At 48.0% G+C, this 23,188-nt stretch overlaps 1 protein-coding gene across 8 annotated transcripts in view; it reads right to left on the bottom strand.

Moving 5' to 3' along the window:
- The window catches only part of LOC121089833, a 40,252-nt gene extending 17,089 nt beyond the window's left edge, over positions 1–23,163 (bottom strand). Inside the window, exons 1-4 of one of the 8 annotated variants that reach the window (XR_005828391.1) lie at positions 21,117–23,145; positions 19,721–19,885; positions 2,851–4,844; positions 2,208–2,253 (exon numbers count right to left, since the gene is read on the bottom strand). Coding sequence is in view for 2 of the 8 variants with exons in the window: in XM_040597480.1 (XP_040453414.1) it covers positions 2,208–2,253; positions 19,721–19,885; positions 21,117–21,277 (372 nt within the window). In the remaining 6 variants the exon portion in view is untranslated. Of the gene's footprint in view, positions 1–2,207; positions 4,845–6,499; positions 17,039–19,720; positions 19,886–21,116 lie in introns of those variants that run through there. The other 7 variants (XR_005828389.1, XR_005828394.1, XM_040597480.1 and 4 more) reach the window with 7 other exon arrangements.
- Positions 23,164–23,188: the final 25 nt, after the last annotated feature.

The following is a 23,188-nucleotide window of genomic DNA, read 5'->3' as shown; positions in this document are numbered from 1 at the left end:
CTAAGTGGACTGGTGTGTACTAACGGCCCCTCCTCGGCGTGCAGCTGCTGTGCTGGCATGTTGTAAGGGGGGATGAAGGTACCCTTGCAGCGTGTGCTGCCAGTGGTACCCAGGCTGGGGCTGGGGTCCGGAGCACGCTCATGCAGGCTCCTCTCCACCAGCACTGCTTCCTCTTCCTGGCATGGTCTAATGCTGATGGATCTGTATTAGAAATAACAGAAAGTCCTTGGCCTTTATTTTCTTTTCTTTCGTTTTTTCCTTCCCTTCAGCTATTTAGGCCAACTCTGGATAATCACGCTTTCTAACTTATACTCAGTCACTGCCATGGCAACCATTTCAACATGCAGTTCATAGACTACCTCTGAGATGTACAGCCCCTTTGAGAAACACGTACACCTTGATGCTTCAGGAGAGGCATTAAGAGAGGAGAACTATTATCTGCTACGCTGACACATTTTTCTACAGTCTTACCTCTGGCAGCACGAGACTCTTTTAGCTCTGAATAGCTCATCACTTGTTCTGTGCCCTTTCCCTTTCCCTCCCCCCTGAACAGGTTCTTTAAAAACTGACACAGATTTATGGAGATGAAAAAGAGAAAGTGTAGGAAGGGAAATGCATTTGGAAATTCCACTCACTGGCATCTAAATTCACCCTTGTAAGAACGCTGCAAAGCCTGTCCTGTTACTGCTTTGAAGGAATTCCTGTTTTGTTCTGTTGTGTCAGGGCTGCGTTTGTCCAAGCGCAGAGAGAAAGATCTGAACAGTGCTGAAAAAAAATCTATCTGGAACATATAGGTGCATTTTTCCAACCATCACCCCTGAGGATCTTGCTCAAGATCTACTGTAACCAGGTTTGCTTTTGACTAGCCTTGATGCCTGCCCCTGATACCCAGCCAGCATAGGGAGGTGCTGCAGTGAGGTGCTACACAGGTGTCTGCCATGCTGGTTACAAACGGATCATTTATTCTGCTCACACTTAATACACTCTTCTCCCAGGCACAGTGAGAGGGGAGGCTCTGACTGCCAGCAACACAGTATAAAAAAAATCAGGTTTTGTTTCTTTATATGATTGTGGCTGCTGGATGGGAGAACCTGATTCCACATCTTGAATGTTTTCTTTTATGTGTTTATGTGTATAGGTTCCAAATATGTATATAGCACATGTAGTGTGCTGCTGATCCTTATCGGGTGTAATTACACTATCCATTCCTTTCTCCTCATCTTCTTCTGTGCTGTTATCACTGTCCATTGTCAGCTGGCTGGTAGCAACAAGCAAGACTTGCCCCCCCACCCACCACCACCACCTACTTGCCACCAATAAGAAAAATGCTTCTGCTGCTGACCAAGGGAGAGAAGAAATCCAGAGGCACCCACAAGCAAGCAAATGTCGGCACACCCAAACCAATCTGGGTGGAACATTGGATTTCAGTTTAAATGTACCACTTAGCCCCTCAGTGCTAGCCATGGGAAAGCACCCTCAAACACAGTTTTCTCTAGGAGCAAAATCTGAGAGACAAGAGTCAGGAGTCCCTAAGACAAGCAGATAAATCTGAGCCGGCAGGTAAATAATATATTGCAGTCACCTTTGTCCTGTAATTTTAATGCACGCACATGCAGACACAAAGTTTCATAAGCCCTGCAAATGCATGCCTCAATCAAGTATCATTTATGTGTACTATCTTCCACTGAAATCAAACCTGTGAGACTGCTGAAGCCAGGAAACGTTGTGTGCTCAGAAAGAAGCATCGTGTATAGTCTGTCAAATCTCTGGGGTTTCTTGACTGTGTATAGACTGTTTGGGGGACCCAGATCCACAGCTGTCCTTTCTAATCTGCAACCTAAAGTCAAGGCAAAGGCTGGCTGGAGGAGAATACAGGACACAACTGACTGCTTTTAGCCCACATATTTTAATGCTAATGCACTTCTGTAACTGCATAATAAGCATGGCCAAAATTACGATAGGCCTGTTGGGAATACTATCTTTATGGCATGTGTATACCATAGGCCCAACTCTCCATTGAATCAGATTTCTATAAACCGCTGCAGTAAATTTGGACTTTCACCTGTACCACATCCCATTTTCCCAATGTAGCCAATTCTGGCAGTCTCACTACTCTGTAGGTAAGGATGCACTCTTACCCCCAGGTGAGAGAGGGCACGAAGGGACAAAGGCTAGAAATGAAGCTGGAAGAGTCTTCTCTTTCTTACCTTATGCATTAGGTAACTTCCCTGACACCAGCCAGACTGGCAGCATCTAGAGCAGAAAATCAAGCTAGTGAATCAGGGCATGATCGGGGGAGCTCGAGCATCCATCCCTCTGGCTCTTTGTGTGGTCCCGGGTACAGTTTTGGCCCAGGCCAACCAGCACCCTCCCAAACCGTTCCCAGGCACAGTCCAGGAGTTAGCATGGGCCAGGACTGTTCCCAGCGTGTATGTGGCCCCATGATTTTGGAGGGCAAGAGGGTTTATCTGTCACACCATGGCTCAACAGTGTTACCCAGCCACAAAGCAGAGCGCAGCCCCTGCCCCTGCCCAGTTTATTAGCACAGGCATAGCCACATGTCACCCAGACTCGTGCCTCGGGCTCTGGCTGGTGACCCAGTCAATGTACCTGCCTCTGTTTTGAGCAGGACACATCTCTGAGCCAGCCGTGCAAGTCCTCTCCTCCACTTAGTTCCAGTACAAAGTCAAACTAAGTTCAGCTACAGGTGGCTTAAACCATCACATCTGACACCGAAGAGGCTGAGCAGAGATGCGCTAATGAAGCCAGTGCCACCTCCCAGCTGGGAGCAGAACGTGCTGTCAGGAGCTCCACCAGCCCAAAGCCCACCGGGTGAGCACCTGGGCATACCTGAGTTGTAGACGCTGGGGGTCTTCCCTGGTGCTGTGGCTGCCTGTTTCTCCACTGGAAGGGCTTCATTTTGACTTCACACCACAGCAAGCAGAAGAGGTGCCTCACTGGGCTGGCATCACAGTGGCAGCAGTGGCAGCCCAACTCCTGGCACGTGGCCTCCATAGGACCCTCCTGCCCCAGCCCCAGCACGATGGCCACTCTCACTGCTCCAGCCGAGGAGGGCATCAGACTTGGCCAAGGGGATGCGGCAGGCCAGCTGAGGACTTTAGTTGCCCAAAGAGGCAGCGCATGAAGGTAAGACTAGGCTCAGACGCGGGCTAAGCATATGCTACAGACATACCCTCAGCAAGTCTGTGGCCACAGTCATGAAATGAAGCTAGATGTCCCAAGGCCACCAGTCCTCCCTTCCTTAGCCTTGTATTCCTGTGAATATAAACCAAATCTTGCAATGGCAGGAAAGCAGCAGCATTCAGTTAGTTTTCATTTGATAAAAATGAAAAGACGAGGGTGTCTGCATAGATGATCTGCTGCATTTTACCTCCTGTGTTCTCCAACAGAGAAACCTGACCTCTCAGGAGGCTGCAGTAGCAAGCACCCCATCTCAGAGGCAGAACCCCTCATCCCTCCTCCACCACCTAGGCAGCTCAGCATCTTCTCTCCACGGTACTGAGCAGAGGAAAGCTGTCAGTTTACAGGCAGCACAGAAACCTGTACTGTGCGTTCTTCTCATTTCCTTTGGAATCCAGTGTTGAGCACTGTCCTGCTTTCTAATGGCATGTGAAAGAGGTTAGAAAGAAAGTTAAAGGATATTTCTCATATCTACTTAAGAAACATTCAGCTCCTGCTATGTTCCAGCGGAAGGCCCTGGCACAGGAGAGACATCAGGACTGTTCCAATGGGGCAGTTTCTATGTTCCCAAGCAGGTCAGGAGAGATTGCAGCGAAAAGCAAACATTGCAAAAACCTTTTGCGATGCAAAACTCAACAAACGATTTCAAACTGTTTGAGTTAAAGTGGAGAAATTGCTTGAATGGCTTTTGAACCCTTTTCCTTCTTCCTAGTGAGCATTTTCTTTTTTGCAAGTATGCTCCTGGAACGAGAAGTCTCATAGTTTGGGGATACGTTCACGCTGGGAACATTCACGTGACCTTTCAGATCACATTCCTCCTATTTATAAGAGTATTAGTCATCCACTTAGAGAGCAGAACTAATACCATGTTTGTTAAATGACTAAATGTGCGCTATGAATAACCAGTGGTGGGTACTTAAACCACGCTTACATCCAAGAGCACACAGAGAATCCATAGGTAGCACATGCTTAGACAAAGCACAAATAATACTACTGCATGTAAAACACATTTGAAAGACAGTTTGAAGACAGTTCACTCACAGGAAGAGAGGGCTAAATTCATTAGGTTATTTTCCAGAGTTCACCTAGTTCTTTAGACATGCAGGATAGCTAGCAAGAGTGCCTGACAGCTGAAGACTTAAATTTGAAAAACAGTCCAGGCAGAACTGTAAGACGAAGAGGATGGAGCACAACTCCACTGGAGCTTGGCCATTACGCTACACAGAGTATGTCAGGAGCCTTGTACTACAAGTTTGCAACTTTGTCACTGGCAAAACATGAGGTTTAGGAGCTCTGAGTAATGCCTAACTTGTTAACTAACATGTTGCTCAACTTAGCTTCAGGGAAAGCACAATACAAGCCATGTGCGTTATTAGCCCCAACACGTTTGTGAGTCCCAGCCAGAAACATGAGTAAACTTTCTGTGCCTCAGATCTTACCAGTGCCTCTAGCGAACTGCCACAAGCAGTATCAGTTCCTGGGTCAGGAAAAATGGTACTTCCTAGGTGCTGAGGGCTTCCCTGCTCTGCATGCAGTAATATCAATGCTCTGGGAAGCATTTAGCAGGACGAGATAGATGTAGTCAGTGCTCTCAGACCATTTTGGTGAAGCCATAGGAGTGCACATATCTGGCAGGAGAAAATCTGGAGGAGAAGAGAGGAAGAGTGAAGGACGAAAAGGTGGGTGGAACAGGAAGAAGGAAAGTATAGACAGCAGCATGAGAAAAGAAAAGACACAGCAGGCTACGTCCCCCTCTATAAAAGAAAAACAGAAGCAGTCTGGGCTGCATGAGCTGCACATTTCTGACAGCAGGAAAAAATGGAAGTGGGAACAGCAGTGCAAAGAATTTATGAGAGTTTTGAAGAACGATGTGCGAATTATAGGCTGGAGCACCTGCCCTGCAGTTTAGCATTAAAAGTCCAACGATGTGCTTCTTCCACACTGCACAGGATGGCACTGGGGGGACACCGGGATGCCTGGCTGCACTACATTTTTGGTCAAGCCCTCTTAGGGTGAGAAAGGACATTATCAGCAGGAGGTTCCTGGCTGCAGTCACATGGCAGCATCAGGGAGCTGCCCGCTGCCAGCAAACCTCTCTAGTGTCAGCATGACCAGAGGGAGAGAAGCACCATGCCAGAGGCCGGCACTGAAAGGTTCGGTGACAAGGTGGCAGCTAAAGGTGCAAATACCACTTCCTCATTGCAGCCTCCACGAATGGCCCTGCCTATGCAATACAGAGGATGTTTTTGAATGGCAGAGCACAGGCAGTGAATCATCTTATAATCACTGCTGGTGTGTCCCAGCCTCCGTGTATCATCAAGCCTTCCTTTGGGTCAAGTAATCATTTGAGTCTGAATCATCGCTGCACAGGTTTCTCCTAGTGCAGGCTGGCACGGTCAGTGAGCAGAGATAATTGAATGTGCTCTCACTGTTTCACCCATGATCCAGAAGGGCCTGCAAGGTTGGTGCTTGCAGCTTTGCCATACAGACCCTGGCAGCACAGAGGGTTCCCACAGACCGTGCAGTCTGTTGAGTCCTATGCGAATGTCAGGCAGCAAATTGTTAACCATGGAAGTTACCACCGTTTCCTTAAACACTCCTCATAGGTCAAAGGGTTAGCGCTTTCCCGGGCTAGCATAGCATTGGTAGCAAGCTAGGGCTTCCAAATCGTAGAATAACTGAGGCTGAAGGGCCCTCAGGACGTCACCTGGTCCTAGACCCCTAAAAAGCCAGGTTTGACTGGCCCTCTCCTCGTCCTCAGAGTCTGAGCCACGAACACAAAGGAAAGGGAAATCCCACACAAGCCAAGGAGGACCTGTGCTGGTGGGGCCAGCTGAGATCAAACTGGTAAGGAGAGCCCATGAAGGGACAATCCAGCAACACCAAGCAGTACCAGAGGGCCACAGGAGAGACAGGGTAAACTGAGGGAAAGACCCCGGCAAAAGCAGTGGGGGGCAGAGAGAGGGAGACAGCACGCTTGCTTCCTCTGCTGCCAAGATGTAGGCAGGGAGGCTGGTGTGGAGGCATTTCTCCAGTCTCCCAGTTTGCTGCACGTGCAAAGGAGCCACCTCCTGACACCACGGGGGCAAAGAGCCAAGGTCGCAGCAGCTGGAAGAGGGAGCAGAGTCCTGGCTCCACCCTGCCCGCACAGTGCTTCCCTCCCGGGCCCTGAGAGGGGTGGAGGGAAGAGGGTAACCCTCATTCCTCTCCAGGCCAGATGGGGAAGGACTCACCAGGTCTCACCCCCACCCTGTCACTAATATCAAATAATAATAGTATTTAGCACGTCCGTAATTACCTTTGCACTCCGGTATCACAGATACAGCCGAATTGGAAGTCATTAAGATCATTATAATGAGCTTCAGTGGATCCTTTCAGTCAGAGGCATTATTTAGCCAGCCCTCATTTTCATGGTTACATCTGAATAAGCACTCTGCATTGAGGTGAGGTTCACTGATGAGACACTTTGGCATAAAGGCAGTCTCCTACTTGCAAAGGCAGAATAAGTGTCATTATGCATCGTGTTTCACCAGACTTCAAAATGCCGAGGAAGGGAAGTCAGAGTATAGCTGACTCCACCTTCAACTTGTCAGGGTGGCAAACCCCTTCCCACGGACTGGCACCTGGGGAAGCTCTGCCACAGCCTCCTGCACAGGACAGCCGTTTCGCAGCATCTGGAGGCCGTTGACAGCCACAAGCAGCCACCACAAGCCCTTATTGCAGAGGTTGCTTCAGCAAGAATTCTTGTTAAAGCAGAGGGGGCAGAAGGCCAGCAACTCTGGGAGCACCTTGCACTGGGAACAGGAGAACCGTGCTGACCTAGGTGTTGGCGAAGACCTGGGCTGCTGGCCTGAGATCAGGCATGTGGACGTACGGCTATGCTGGACCGGGCACTGCTGGGGCCGGTGAGCGGAACCGTGTTCAGAGCCATCTGCAGAACAGAGACCTGCTGGTCCTGGGTCTATTTTCAGCCTTGCTGAGGACTTCTTTTTTTTGAGCTTTCAATAAGCAGGAATTAAGTGCCCCTTTAATTGTGGCTACCTCAGTTCCCTGTGCATAAATGCAAATAAAGGCACTTAATTTCTCCCATTTTTGTTTGTCCTTTATGTTTGGGCTGTGAACCCCTTGGGAAAACATCAAGGGCTTCTAGGTGTACCTGTCTTAATAATAATAAAAGTAATGGGCTTGTTTTGTCATTGAAGTAGAAGGAAATGTAGGCACACGGAACAAACACTTGTACTGCAATTTCTTATGTTTAAAAAAAGAACAAAAAGATAATAGAGTGTAATACTTTGACCAAGAGCAAAGGTAAAATCACAGCAGCTGACTCAGTGTAACAGCAAGGACTTTCATAGAGCTGGCAACATTTCAGCCTGCCTTCTCGGGAACTCAAATATGAATATGTTAAGAGTAGCCTAACATATCTAAAACACCACCTGAATGAGAAAAAAAAGTCACTGTTGGGCAAAAGCATTATTTTCAGCAGTGAGGAAGTTCTCCTGGCAAAGCACGAGCACAAACTTGTGTTTATTTCTTGATGTTCAGTTACTGTCAACATTACAAATAAACCAAATCGAGGCAGAGAATCTGACCCTGCACTGCCAGCCCCAAATACAGCTAAAATGCTCTTCTGGTGTGTTTGTGACCTAGCCATTCCATCCATCCTCCAGAAACAGGTAAAACCACAAGACTCGGACAAGATCCAAACAAGCTTCAGCGCAGTTTAGAAATACAGTCAAGACACAAAGCTGCTTCTCTACTTCATGACAAACTGGCTGTTACAAAAAAAAACATTGAGGCGCAATGACATTTCCTGAGCTCTGGCTGATTCTGCAGTGGAAAGGAGTTTCCCATGCCGTTTCCTTAATTAGCACAAATCTGCTGACAACCTTCTCCATGCTGAAATCAAGCCATAGGCCACTAAAAAGTTGATCTGTCCACGCACCCAAATCTACCACATGCTGACCTAACATGTTTCAGTGCCGTAATCAGTACCCAGATTATAACATGGCTTTGTCATGAATCCAGTTGCTGAAACAGACTTTGATGTCCCAATACGAAACCTATTTGTCCTGCAGTCAGCAAATAGGAAAAGTGCCAATATATACATTCGATGTTTTGAAATGCTGGGATTGTGTTCTGGCATTTATTGGATCATTTTGACCACTACATGAATTTATAATATGACCCAGTTGAATTAGAGAAATAATGAGATCTGAAGGCCAGATTCTAAGCTTGCTTAATCGGAAACAAACAGGGAACACCACATTTGGCATCCAGTAATTTACTCTGGTTTCACCATGAAGCGATCAAGGCCACAGCTCTTTATATGATTTGATCGGAGTTTAGTCCTTGTCAACGGGACAGGTTATAATACAGTCATGCAGCAATCAAACAGAAAAGACAGCATGCCAATACAGTAAATATTGTAGTACTAACCCTAGGGAAAAGTTTACCAACTTTATGGCAGGTAGGGTTTAAGCATGTGAACCCCAGCCTTGTTCCTCAGACAATTTTTGCTTTGTTGGTAATGCAGCTGGCAGGACTAATTCTAAAAGCAATTTATGCCTGGCCAGCTCATAGCTAATTCTGAGTGAAAGCTGTGACAGCTAAGCTGTTTCCTCCTGGCCAAGGCAGCCAATTTTCTGTGACTGGTTCAGTAAGGTTGCTGCCTGCTGTGCGGACAGGACACTGCAACGTGCTGGTGTAACTGGTCTGACCCCTCCTCCCACGTTTCAGTTGTCCCTACAACAGTGCATCCCACAGTATGCCGCACCATGGGCTGCTGCTCTTGGTATGTGTCTTCCAGGAATTCACCTCCGTCATTACTGGCCTGTGGCATCATTGCCTACATTTTCCCAGAATTGCTTGGCACCGATGTAACTGGACAGCATGGCAGATAGCCCTGCCAGCATAGCTGCTGCTTGGAAAATCTGCCCTGTGGACGTAAGCTGAGCATCTCACCAGTTACTCGCTATAATTCTTTCAGCTGGATACAAGGTCACAGTTGTGAGAGTAACAAGAATGTGTCTTTGATGACATTGACATAAATTACCTGTAGTTTCTTGCCAAAAAAAAAAAAAGTGCCAGAAAGTGATGCCCCATGAAGAACAAATTAGATCCCATTTTGTGTCCCTTCACCTGTAGAGAAAAGCTTGAATGTCAATGAATTCTGTGCCTGTGACTGCCACCCGGCCCAAAATCAGTGAAACCAGGCTGACAGCTACGTTTATAACTTTCCCATTGAGTTGTTTGCTCTCCTGAATTTTTTTTTGGTCCATTTATTTATTCAGTTCCATAATTGTCCTTCAATACCACACAGCAGCTTTAAGACACAAATACACCATCACCGTCAGACACATCAAATTTTCCTTCGGCACTATCAGTAAAATCACATCCTCCAAATCGATCGGGACTGCACGGGGCTCCTCCCAAGCTGGTGGGGCCAGAGGGAGAACTCAGCCGAGGGTTGGTCCTGGGAGGTCCCGAGCACTTGCAGCTGGCCTTGGTCTCCATTCGAGGTACAGGCAACCGAACCCTCGTAGGGGCAGCTGGACAATTCAGTGACTGCCTGGAGAAAGGATACAGCTGCCCCTGCCCGCTCACGGAAGGACAAGCAACAGCAAAGGTGCCTCCTGCTCAGACTGCACCCTGAACCCTTGTTGCCATTAAACAGCCTTACTCTCCCCGGGAGAAGGGGAGGGCTGGAGTGAAAGTAAGTCTGACCTTCCTGGAAGAATGGACTTATTGATGCTGTGCTGGGCTGCAACCTGAAACCGCTGAAACTCTGGGCCTGGAGAGAGGGAATTACCAAGCCCAGCCCGGCATGATTCAGTAATGCAACCTAAGCCCCACACAGCTTCCTTTTCCTAACCCCATTCCTCCTCTCTGAAAGACACTCTGCATGTTTTAGCCAAATGGAAGCAGCAATCTAGACACCAAGAAAGCTTGCCGATGTCAGGCTGTGCACCAGCACAAGTCAGAGGGATGTAAGTCAGATAAGATGCAGGTAGGCAACTTGTTCAGGAAGGCTTCCCCCAAGTTCCCCATTGTGCTTAAGCAGCGGCAAAAATACCATCCACCCATAGACGGGCACACACACACCTTTGTCTCCCACTGACCTCAGCGTAAAACTCACACCTGGAGAACAGAACCCCATGAGCCCGGCCTCATTTACACTGGTTTTACACAGTTGCCTCCTTGGGAAATACCCCATCTTTACATAGGTGTTCCCAAGATCAAACCTGGCTCAGCCAGCGCCTCTGAGCACCACTGATGCCTAGGCCTTCCTTCACTGTCAAAAGGCCAACCTCAACATGGCTAGAAAGCTGCTTTTCCTTTCCTCCAGTTACTTACCACTGAAGATACAGCTTAAGAAGCTCACAAACGGGAGGGCACAGGCTGTGTGAACCCTTCACTAAACACCTGAGCAAGCACCACGCAACCTGCAGTCCCACAGCTGCTGGGCCCTGACCAGGAGGTACCACCAACACCAGGGAAGGTTTCCGCAGTCCCCTTTCTCTGGGGGTTTCTGGTGCACTGCCATGGCTGAGCTGTTAGCTTAGGATGTCAAAGTCCTCCCTGCTGGAGGTGACAACGCCACTCTCACCATATACTGCACCTGAGCTGGCACTGGTTGCTTCCTATTTTCTAGCCCTTGCCATGACAGCTTAAAAGAAGTTTTGGCCTATGCCTTGTTGGCAAACTTGGCTCAGAAAAAAAGCAGGTTCTCGTTTGCTGACCAAGGCCAACACGCCTGACCCCACTCATAAGCTGTGCAGGTGATTTTGCCAAGAAGTAGAGTGCCAAAGCAGAAAATGCCCAAGACCAATGGCTTGAGAGCAGTCTTGCCCCTTTTCTCACCCCAAAGGCAACACTGTGACCAGTGAACATATCACAGCATGCTACACAGAAGAAATCTTCTCCATCCCAGACATCGTAAAATACTGTACTGTGGTACAAGCTGGAGCAAGGATGTGGTGCAGTAGTCCCAGACAGCCTTGGAGGCAGAATTACTCATTTATTTATCGCAAAACTCAGATGAAGCTGTGCTACTTGTATTGCTATAGGGCAAGGAGGGGTGAGAGATGGACTTTTTACATTTCCAGGAGGCTTGTTTCAGCAACTGATGACATATGAGGACAGGATTCTCCAAACTACCCTTAGCTCAAGAATACGAAATTCTACCTCCCCATATATCATTAGCTCGCTAGCCACCTGGTCAGGTGCTATTTAAAGCCCTAGGCTTTAAATGCTTCTTGGCTGGTTCTCTGCATTACCCTCTGCCCTGCCATACAGAACAAGACCCTCACTTTGGGAAATCAATTTTCATCAAAGTTGGCTGAGCTGGATCTGCCCCTCCCCCAGAGATAAGGTGTGTCTACAGCCAGGGTCTTGAATTAACAAGAACTCAAAGAAATAAGTAGCTTACACAGGTGGAATTAGGTAGAGACAATGGAAATAAACACCAGCCCAATATTTGAGGAGTTTCTGTGCAGTTTCACTTGTGACTACTAGCCCACAGGTGCCCTACAAGCTAAGGATACTTCAGCCGACTTGTTTTTTCATGCCACCCTCACATGTTTCTAAAAGCATCTCTCCTTTTGATCACATGGCAGCAGGTACCGACTTGCTTACACACAGAGCAGTGTTACTGGTGATGGTGCTAAACACATGCTGCACAGGTGAGTCCCGCAATATTGTCTGTGGCCATAGAGACATCACCCCACCCACGCTGTCACATTTTTCTCAGCATAACCCCAGGTACGGCCCTATGCAATGCCTGGCCACTTTCAGATGAAAGCCTGCTCCTTCCTCTCCTCCACCCCTCTGAGCTCAGCAATCGGGAATACAGAGGAAAACTCCTGGCCGTTTGTGCTTGGGATGAGCAAACAACCAGCCCACACTCTGTCCGGCGGCGTGAACGCCAGGTTATGTGAGGACATGCCAGCAGAGCCCACATACCACTGCTGGGTTACGAGCACTGCTGATCCAACTGACTGTGCTCAGGAGACTGAAATATAAACAGCACTTTTCTGGGAGGAGCAGCTCCCCCATCTTAGTCACAGGTTAAAATAAATAAATAAACAAAGCCATACTAATCTCCCAGTTGGCCCGCTCACAGCCATGTGACCGGCGTCAGCCTTTGCCCCAAGACAGAATATGGACCCAAAGGCTGGGTCCCAGCTTCACAGCGCTCCAATGGCACACACGGCATGGGCAGCAGCCCCTAGCTGGGACGGTGTGGACCTCAGCTTGCGGTGTAAGGGAACACCCACCTGGCAGACAGCAGAGCCCAGCTGCACACCACCTGCTCCCAGCTCCATCACACTTACATAAGGGAAATACTGAGGGGGCCAGGACACATTTAACCCAGAAATCCTCACGTGACTACGTGGATCCAAAGTGAAGCAGAGCAGACCCAGATCTGCTTTCCATCCCACATGGAGCCACATCTGGGAAGCAAAGCAAACAGGGGGCACCGAGCAGTGGGGGCCCAAGGAGGCTGGGGAGCAGGACTAAGGCAGTAGTTGCTTTTCTCCCATCCTTTGGTAAGCAAGAATAGCTGTGCTGGGAGCCAAGAGGGCACACTGGGGCAGGGTCAGTCTAGACTCGCTCTGTTTCTTGTCCTCCTTCCCACAGCATCTGCTGCTGGCCCTTGTCAGAGGCAGGATAAAGAGCTACGTGGACCTCACATCTGGCGCAGCGCAGCCTTTTGTACTCCCCTGCCTTGTGAGCTGCAAGTCTGGCCAAAGCTCCCGTGTGTACATGAAAGACAATCCCAGCATTAAATATATTTCTCCTCTTTATCCAAACTAGAAACAGCTTCTCAGCCTACAACATCACCAGGCTATGTTAAACACCTAAGTATAATCAGGAATGCAGCTGGAGGTCTAAGCATGGGGTGAGCAACCACAAACGTACATTTTAACAGGAACTATCCCAATGGGCTCCAAGAGCTATGTACAGTATATCTGCCTGTTGCTAATTATATTTACTGGTGGTGGTTGTGGTTTTTTGTTGGGTTTTTTTTTTTAAGCTGAAGATGAGTCAGAAAAAGAAAAAAGTCCTTTATTGTTGTGGAAGCAGAAGGATGTCTCCTGAGGGTGTGTGTAATGCACTACTGTCACGGCATGACAATGGAAAAACTGACTGCTGAGCCAACCAAACCCCCATAAATACCTAATGATATCTCTCCTGGCCCAGATTTTCTACAAGTCGGTGCCTGAACTGCATACGAAATGACAATCGATATTAAAGAATCTCTCTTCTCAACAGAGCCAGAATTTAAGAGCCCAGCTGAGCATTATATTCCAGTTCATACAAAGAGATCCTTTTAAAGGTCTGTCACAATAACTTAAAGGTGGTGATCCAGCAAAAAAAATACTAGGCCTCTTCTCACCCTCTCCCCCATGCCTCCCACCATTAGCACAAAGAACAGCTGGCTTCAATGAACAGGCATCGTTATTAATTACAACACGGTGACACAAACAACACATGCTTAGGGACATTATCGGGTCTGCATTCACGTGGGACAAGAACAAACCCTTGCTGCTGCTGCTGCTGCTTCTTCTTCTTCTTCTTCTTCTTCTTCTTCTTCTTCTTCTTCTTCTCCTGCTCCTGGCTCGGGTAGCTCCGCCGCCTCGTGTACTCGGCCGGGGAGGTGGTGGTGCCAAGCACCTGGCCCAGTTACAGGTATGTACACAGGGACAGGGAGCCCGTTGTGAGAAAACCCGGCCTTAGCAAATTTCTCTGGCCGTCAGCCAGCCTCCGCGCGTTGGGCAAGTGACTCTCCCTGGCCGTGGTTACATCAGTCACCACCACCTCCCTCAATGTCATGGCACGGGAAGCGGCTGCCAGGGGAGAGAGGGAGGGAGAGAGGGAGGGAGGCAGTCGCTGGTTTTTGAAACCGGCTGTCCAGAACACATTACAACACCATCGCCGGTTTCCAGTGGGTTTGCTCAGTTCCTCCCTTCCCGTGAAGACCACACAGGCTTCGCGAGGGCGTTTCGCCCTGCTGCAGGAAGGCGGTCTCTGGGGCCTGCCACTCCTGGCAGCTGCTCCGCAGCGGCGTGATTCCCCCAGCTTCCTCCAGACGCTCTCCCAGTTTACACCGAGGGCCAGGACCCAACTCAAAAGCTGCTATTTAGGGGGAAAAAACATAACTTATTTTCTTATTTTGGGTTGTTTGATTTTTTTCCAGAGGGAGACCCTCCACGCTGCTCGGCCCCCAACACCAGGGGGAGGCAGGGTTGGAAGAGGCCGAGAAGCCCCTCAGGACCCGCTCCCTCCTACACCTGCCTGCTCTGGTCCCTCACCCTGCTGGCCTCGCACCCCCTTGGCACACCACCCAGGTGGCCCTGGAGGGACACCACTACCCGCTGCCGTCCCCGGCCATTGGGCCGCAGGCCCCAGCCCGGCCAGGCCTGCCAGCCCCGGGCGCGCTGCGCCTGGGAGGAGGCGGCTGGGGCGCCGCTGCGGCAGGCGGGCAGCCAGACCCCGCTTTGGCTGCCACCCGGTGTAAATCTAAAGCCACCCCCCCGCAGCAGCAACCGGGGATGGGTTTTGTGTGAGGGGACGGAGCAGACCCCGGAGAAGGGACAGCACTTTGGGGCCCGGTGTAAGCACAGTCATGTATAAAAGCGAGCAAAACTGGCAAACAGAAATAGTGTTCCTGGCACACGAGTACTTCCATATTGATTCAACGCTTAAAAACGCACTGAAGTGAGGACGCCCTTTTTTCAAACCCTCCAGCAAACTCACTTTCACTCTTGGCAACCTGCTGTCTCCTCACCCCTCAGCTCCTTCACCCTGACAGCAGCAGCACCTTCCTACAGCGGCCTCCCAGCCCTCCATCACCAGCCCCGCTGGCCTCAACGCTGCCTCCCCTCGCACCCGCCTCTGCTTCGCCTCCTGCTTCAAAGTCCTTCTAGAGGAGGAGCTGAAATTTCTGCAACCCCCGTCCTGCAACCCAGCCCACCCCAGGGTGGAAGCAGGGAGGAATGGCTGCTGGAGCCCCCACGGGGAAGCCTCGGCCGGGGGCTGCATGCCTGCCCCCCCAGCCTGCCTCCGCCGGGGCAGGAGCCCATGGAGGTGGGCAAAGACGGCCAGATCCGGGCAGCTTCTCTGCAGTCAGAGGCTCTGCGAGGATTATTTGGCTGCAACGTATCATATGACTTTGTTCTTAGAGTTACATTTTAACTGAGAAAGTTTAACAAGTATGACTTATGGGCTTCTAAAATTGGCAGCAGAAAAATGAGCTGAGGAAGTCATGGAAAAAAAACCACAAGCGAGGCCATTCCATGTTATGCACAGTTTCTGGGCTCTTTTTCCAATCTTCTGTTTTTTTGGATGGTGGAAAATATTTTCCAGCTACACAGGCCTGGCCTCACTGAGTATGTATTTATGCCAAGTTTATAAAAAGCAGCTGCAGACAGGGTTGAATGAAAGGATTACACTGCTGTCTGTCTTCCAGAAGGTGCTTCAGTTCACACCCTGTCCCACAGTGCGAGGCTCGTTTCTCAAATCTCCGTGAATTTATGTAAAGAGGTACAAAATCTGAACCGCACAATCAAACAGCTATGGCTGTGCATGCCAATGGGCATGCACGCCTGCACATCTCGCTAGCTGGGTAGCCAGCAGCAGTTCCTAGCCACTGCTAATGCCGGCTTTTAGCGCTTGAAGTTTGCTACCATTCCTCCAGCCTCTCCCCACCCTACAGCCTGGTCCATCTTCCATGAACACAACGATGGGAAGAAGGCTTTCAGGGTCGAGACCCCTCTCTCAGCGCAACTCTGCTGCCTGCTTCACGTATACCTGCTCTTCAGCTGCCCCCACTGAAATTCAGGCTTCACCGATCTCACGTACTCTCAGGCTGCCAGGCTTTAAGGCTAGAAGGGATCGCTGTAAGCGTGCAGCCTGACCTCCTCCGCAGCACACTGCCACTGAATTTTAATCAGGAACCTGGGCGGCAGAGGCATAACCTTAATTTTCAGCCATGTCTTGTCACAGCCTTGGCCTGATACACTAGTCACAAGGGGAAAGTCGCAAATAATTATTCACTCTCCCAAACAGAATAGCTACAGGGGGTGCAGGGAGGACACAGCCTGAAAGTAAATGGATATGAAAAGGTAAGGTAGGTGGTAAGCTGCAGATTGTGCATTACAGATCTGTGCCCTGCTGTTTTTGCAGTCGAGTATCTTAGAATAACAGTACTGAGAATGACAGTGTTACATCAGGAATATCGGTCAAGACAATATTTCCTGGCAATTGTTTGAGAAATGCTTTTCTCACAGCTAATTGCTCCCAAGAGGCTGTGTTTTCTCTGTTTGTGGAAGGAGAGCGATTAAGAAAGAAGGTTTTTAAACCTCTACACCCTGCAGCGGGACAAAGAACAGGCAGGGGGGGTGGGGGTGGGGGTGTGGGGAGAAGGAAAAAAAGCAAGAAAAGAAAAAGGCACAACAGCTGTAATGTTCTATGAAATGATTTTGTTCTGTTCTCTTGCCGGGGTGGTGGGTGCAATCATCAGTTTGGCAGAGATAAATACAGAAAAAGCAAGAAATTTTACAGGAAGGCGAAGGGGAGCCCGGCTGCAGGAGTACCACACTGCCATCTAGTGGCACCGGCTCTTGCAGCCCAAAGCCAGGGGGCTCCACTGGCTCTCCCTGCCTCCCCCCGCCCGTGCCTGCTCGGGGCTACCTGAGCATGGGGCCCGGGTTCCCTCCGGCGCTTTATTTTTACAACCGAGCTTGCCAACTGCGAACCCGTTTGCTCTATAAAAGATAGGTATAGGAAGGCAAGGGGGAAAGGGAAAAATTCCACCAAAAGTAAGTTTAAGACAAACCTGGCTTTGTTGGGGAAAGCTGGCGTTGACACTGAGGTCTGCAGATTCCTGTCTTTCGCTGCTGCTGCACACAAAGCTATCACAGCCTTGGCGTGTTCTGCGATTGCCATAGGGATGTCTATGGCAAAATGAAGGGCTGCTGACAGGCGCAGTGAGCGCTACCTTGTCCCAAGGAGACAGGTTTGAACCTAGAGCTGATGCCCGTTCCCAACCCTGTTAGATCAAATGTCTCAGTACCTGTGTGCCCAGATGCTATCTGCGGTGCCACCCTGGAAAATATAACTCTGCTATGTGCCTCTGCAATGACACGTTTCCTTTGTATTCCGAAAAGAATACAAATGTTAACCTTTCCACACTTAAAAAAAGAAAAGCCAAAATGCTAAGCCCCTTAGCAAAAGGCAGGCACTCCACCTTTGGAAGACACCCAGCAAAGGGCAGAGAATTAATTATTTTGTATGACCTTCACACAGCAAGTTAAAAAGAAAAAAAGAGCTCTGGTGTATGTGAATTCTGACATTCATTGAAGGATGTTAAACTGGAAGGTCCTGACTGCAGCAGACTTCTGTTTAGCCAGAAAACACCACCACTCCCAGTGCCTGAACTCTGCCAGAAGAGCCCACCATTTTGGGAAGCAGTGGAAGAAGCCTTGCATCAGGCATCCAAGACTGCCCGCCAAGCTCTCCCTCGTGGCAAAGTGCTCTCTGTTCTTGCACTTCCCACTGGAAATAAATGGCCACTCTCACACCTTATGGGCAATGAAAGGTGAGTAGCAAAAGACTGCGTTTGGCCCTGGTGCAAAGGGCAGTATGTCTAGCTAACCATTAGCTCTGTGTCTTCGGTCCCTGAGTCCTGTGAAGCTTCACAAGAGCATAGCTGTACTGCATGTGCCCTGAACAGCCATGTCAACAGGGGTGATACTCTTTGCGATCAGCAAAAATAATGCCATGTTCCAAGAAGAAAGGAAAATGCAGTTAAGTTCCCAAAATGAAGATAATCAACGCTGTTCCAATGAATCATCTCACAGCAGCATTTCTTCACGAGCCCAGAGTGATGACCTCTACAAATACTCTGGTGACTACAAATACTATGATGACCTACCAATACTCTGAATTTACAAAATCCCTGCTGCATCAATCAACAACAAAGCTTGTGTTGTCATCTCCTGAGACCAAGCACACAACACCTGCAACATTACCAGGGAGTTGGGGAGGTAAAATGTGAACAGTAAGATTAAAACACACTGAAAGGCCATGAAGGATCCTGACTCTGAGCCATTGCTGGTTCTGTCAGACTGCAATCTGTTTCTTAATTTTTCTTCTTTACAAACAGTGTGAGATCACTGTTTATATTGAAAATGTGCGCCCAAGGTAGGAGACATCCATCTGTGAAACGGTCTACGGTCTAATGACAAATATCATCAGGCCTGCTGAAAAATTTTGAGGGCAGCCCAGCAGAGAAAACACTGCTTCTGACCTTGGCAGAGTCTCATAACAAACACCATCCATCCTGGAAACAACCAAAATGAAGGGAGAGATTCTACACAGGAGCCAATTGTTTTCCTTTGCTTCACATTTTATGCCAAAAAGCATGGGGAGAGCACTGCCCCAGTATCGATATGTTCCATCCTACGGTCTCTGTGCCTTTTATAAAACCAATTTAACTTTTCAGCACTTATTTCTATGGTTGCCCAGAGAAGCCAAGGTGTCCAAGTGGTTAGAACAAGCTCCCACTAAGAACCCGACAGTCTGCTGGTTCTTAAAGAGTGGCAGGAGACACCAGACTGATCACCTGGCCTTCGGCATATATGGCTACCGCATAGCCAGCTCCTTCTAGGCATATCCTCCTCTCCTGACCCAATACCGGCTCCAAAGAAGAAAAAGTTGGATAAAGCCATCCTGGTCAACACATGGTTAGATCTGCTCTAACCATGAGGACTTAGGGCATCAGAAGCAAGCTTCAGAAGGCTGCATTGTTCTTAAGGATAGGTCAACTGTCCGAAACTGGGCTACAACTTTCTCTCAGTGAAGTGCCTCTCCAGTTTTCAACCATTTTATCAGGTTGTCATGTATTCACAGCTTGCAATCCAGCATCTAGGATGGATGCTGACTCACTGCATTGCTTTCTAAGCTGTTTGCCTTATTTATGCCAGCTTAATACCTATGTCCCAGCTCTTCTGTTTGCATGACGGTGTCGCTGAATTTCAGACAGTATGGTGTAGGCTGATTACTAAGTTTTGACAGAACAATCAAGAGTTCCTTTTAAAGTTGCTATCAAAGAGCAAGCCAGATTTCTGAGATTGCTTCTTACATTTACAACGCAGAAGCCACTTATGAATGGCAGGACTGCCACCAGAGTAATTAACCCGGTGCTCAACGGTTCAGGTTATTTGATTTCAGTTTGGGGGCAGTTGTGCTTTAAGTCTTTTCAATTAAAGTGTCTTTAATGCTTTTTTTTTTTTTTTTTCCTTTTGGTATGTTTCATGATTTATAAGCAGGTCTATGGTTGGTTAAGGTCTGATTTTTCCTGATGATACTAGAAACTAGCACTGATTAGCCAACCAATCTAAAAATAATGTGATGTAGAAAAGAAGGAAGCTGTAAAGCTTCACACATAATTCAGATACACAAAACACCCACCCAGTAACTACCAAAACAATCATACTACCCTAAACCTTACCTTCTCCCTTCCTGTGTCACTGTCCCAATGTCCTGCTCTTGACTGCTTAGGTTTCCATGAGGAAAGGACCATGCAGAGTAAATGACAGGATCAGGACCGCAGGCTGTGAGCTCGCAGAAGCAGAGACTTCGTCTTGACAGATTCTTCAGAGTGCCACACACATCTCTGCTGATACAGAAGTAATAATAATAATTTCATGCTAAGAATTCTGCCAGTGCCAATGGCCAGTAGATAACATCCCTACAGAGAAGTAAAAAAGGGTCCTTAGTTCTGTCAGATATCTTCTAACATAAGCCAAGGGGGCTGATGTTAAAGCTCAGGACTTCAGATGGAGGGATAAAAGCAAATGAAATGTAAATCAAACAGCAGCACCTCATGGTTATGCAAATTCAGCTGAGTGTCATTATAGCAAACACCAAATGAGAAGACCTCAACAAACATGGAGACTGCGACCTGGGGTCAGATGAGGCATCTCTTCTTCATATAGGCAGAAGTTTCCACCTCCTTAATTGTAGGAGCTGCAGTAACTTACAGGACCAAGCATTTAAATTATACCAGGTCAATGTGTGGTGAAAGTAAAGTTCCATCAAAACCAGACTGTTCCCACAAATAATGAGATACTGCTATGAATTGATTAGGCATGTACTATCAATTAAAAACACCAGAGAAGAGTTTCTCAAAGAACATGTTTGTTCAATAATCCCTTTTCTCCATGTCTCCATTTAATTAGTCATTGCATTAAAATTAACAAATTCATGCAATAATAATTGTCATTTTAATCATCAAAGCTGAATGTACTTTCCTTCTCATTAAATAATATTAAAAACAACAAAAGATGCTAACCAGGTTGTTTCAGAGCTCCAGGAAATGCTCTTTTACATACAAGCCAAAACAGGCAAAGATTGGTTTGTTACAGCAAATTTCTGTATCTTCCAGGCTATCTTACAGGGTGTAACACGTCCTGATTGACCCAAGGAACGAGGAGAGGTACGGTTTGCAGACACAGTATCTTTTATTAAACAGCTCTCTTTCTCTAGATACTTGCCATGTAATAGGCAGACTTTGAAGGATTTCTTACTAACAGGTTGAATGTTTGGAAAAATGCTGATCCAACAGCTACAAGGGCTGAAAACTTCCAGCTACTTGTTTGGTATAACCATACACTTTCATCCTGCAAACACAGCCCAGGAAGCAGAGAAAAACCACTTCTTAAGTGCAGGAGTAGTTAAGATTTGGTTTCAAGCCAGGTGCCACTACGATACAAGCACCTGCCTCCCAAGGCATGAGAGACCCCCACCAGCACCTCACATCAGCTACACGATTGCAACAGGGTGAATCCATTTTGCCACCCTAAGGTGAAATTCAACCAGCAACGAAACCACATCCTGTCACCAACCTGTAACATCTTGCCTCTTTTTTCGTTGTTGTTGGCCCTCCCCACACAGGCCATCTCAGCCAGAGTCCAATGCCGGGCAAGAGTCTCAAGATGCAGATTTCTCTTCCAGCCCTACTGCAGTTAACAGGTGCTCTCCTTTCAGTCCAGCTAGCAAGGCTCATCCAGAAAAATCATAGCTGGGCAGGGAAAAAACCTTCTCTTGCATGCCTGGGAATGGGACTCACTCGCATTTTGTTGCAGAATTTTAAGTTGTACAATGCAGCTGGCGTATCTATATACCTGGTTTGTGTTGAGGATGAAAAGAAAGAAAAGGGAAGTTCTTCTAATCGTGTCACCACAACAGACCAAACACAGAGGATTTAAAATGCCAGAATTAGGTAGCAGTAGAAAGGCATGTCACTGCTGCCCCACTGATCCTGCCTTACTACATCGTACTAAATTTGTCTGGACAAAATGCTGCATTGCATCACCTCACCAGACAGGAAAAATCTAAAAATTAGGATTTTGCAGGATGAGCTTGCACGGAAGGTGTGTGCAAAACTGCCCTCTGCTGTTTATATCAAGGCTTGCTCAAATAAATGATAGCATGACCAACTCAGCTTTTAGTTGTAAGGGTCCTTCTTCATAAGAAGAGGCAGAACCATCTGACTTCAGCCGTTTTCTGCCTCCGTGCAAAGCAGAAATTTCATACATGAAATCCACTCGTAACTGTCTTGCAGCATGGACCACCCGGACAGAACTGTAGGCTGTAGCAACGTAGTGCTACAACGTTGCCTGCAACAACACTCCATTCGGCGACTGTTACACAGTGGGTGAGCACCCACGGACATCCTCTCACCCCAAAGATGAGTCAGGAACATCCCCAGGGTGTAAGGGAAATGATGGTAATGGTGAGCCAGCGCTGCAGGAGGACACGCATCCGTCAACCCATTCAATGAAGGCCCGACCTTTACAAAACAGGAACTGGACCTGCATGGCTGGAGTCAAAAGCTTCTAGCCCAGAGGCCTCTTAAGAGTTGATGATTATTAGGTCACAGCAGCAATCAGAAAACAGGGTAGTGACCTTACTAAAAGACGTCCAGTAAATATTCTGGAAACCCAGCTCCTGTAAGCCAGTACTGCAGGGAAAGAAGTGAGAACCTGGGTTTTCTTTCCAGGAACACATGGAAACCACTGTACTTTGAAAAAGCTGTGCGTTACCTAGCCTCAGTATGCTGGACAGTTTGGTACAGAAACATCACTGAAGGGTTTTCTATGTTTTCTATGGCTTCACTCACACACGCATACACAGGGCGTGGCTAATTCTGCCCCCCGAGAACAGCATCAGAGATGTCCACATCTTCTTTGGGAAGCTCTGTTTTGGTACAAATGTGGAAAACGAGTGCTGCTACCCACACCAGAAGCTCAGCTTCCGCAGTGCCTCTGATGAAAGCCAGCCCAGTCCTTGTAAATGAAGCACAAGTTTCAGCTCTTTGCAACAGGCTTTTGGTCAGTACATAATGGAGACCATAAGCTATACTGGTCAGTGTAAACACACAAATTAAAAACCAAATGAAGACTTGAGTACAACAGATGCCTTGAAGAATATTTTTTTCCCCCACATCAGCCCTTTTCATACCCATATGTTTAAAAAGGCAGAGGTATGGGTGTACAGTACAACATGCCTCTGAAACACTCACTAAAAGCACTTAAGTGACCACTTCAAAGATTCCCTTGAAGTTTAACTCATGTTAATTTTAACACAACGGTCATGTAGGGCCACTGTTCAGCCTAAGGGACTTCAAACACACCATCAACAGATGTACAAATGAAACTTTAGAAAGATTCTTCTGGGTGCATAAATAGCTGGAGCTTTACTTTGATGACGGCTGGCTGTCCTCCTACACAGCAGGGCTGGGACTTCTCCATTTTTCAAGTTAAGGGCAACAATAATATTCTGTCGTCCCCCAGGGTAAGGAAATTAGTGCCAGATGATTCAGTGTGTGCCTGATCACTCTGGTTTTGGATTCAATTCCATTATCTAGAAAACTTAATTGTGAGACATCAAAGGTAGTCCTGCACGATCATGAAAC

Source organism: Falco naumanni, chromosome 6, assembly GCF_017639655.2.
Source record: "Falco naumanni isolate bFalNau1 chromosome 6, bFalNau1.pat, whole genome shotgun sequence".
Taxonomy (NCBI): Eukaryota; Metazoa; Chordata; class Aves; order Falconiformes; family Falconidae; genus Falco; species Falco naumanni.
Note: the sequence above shows the minus strand (reverse complement) of the source record. Positions and strands in the feature narration are given on the sequence as shown.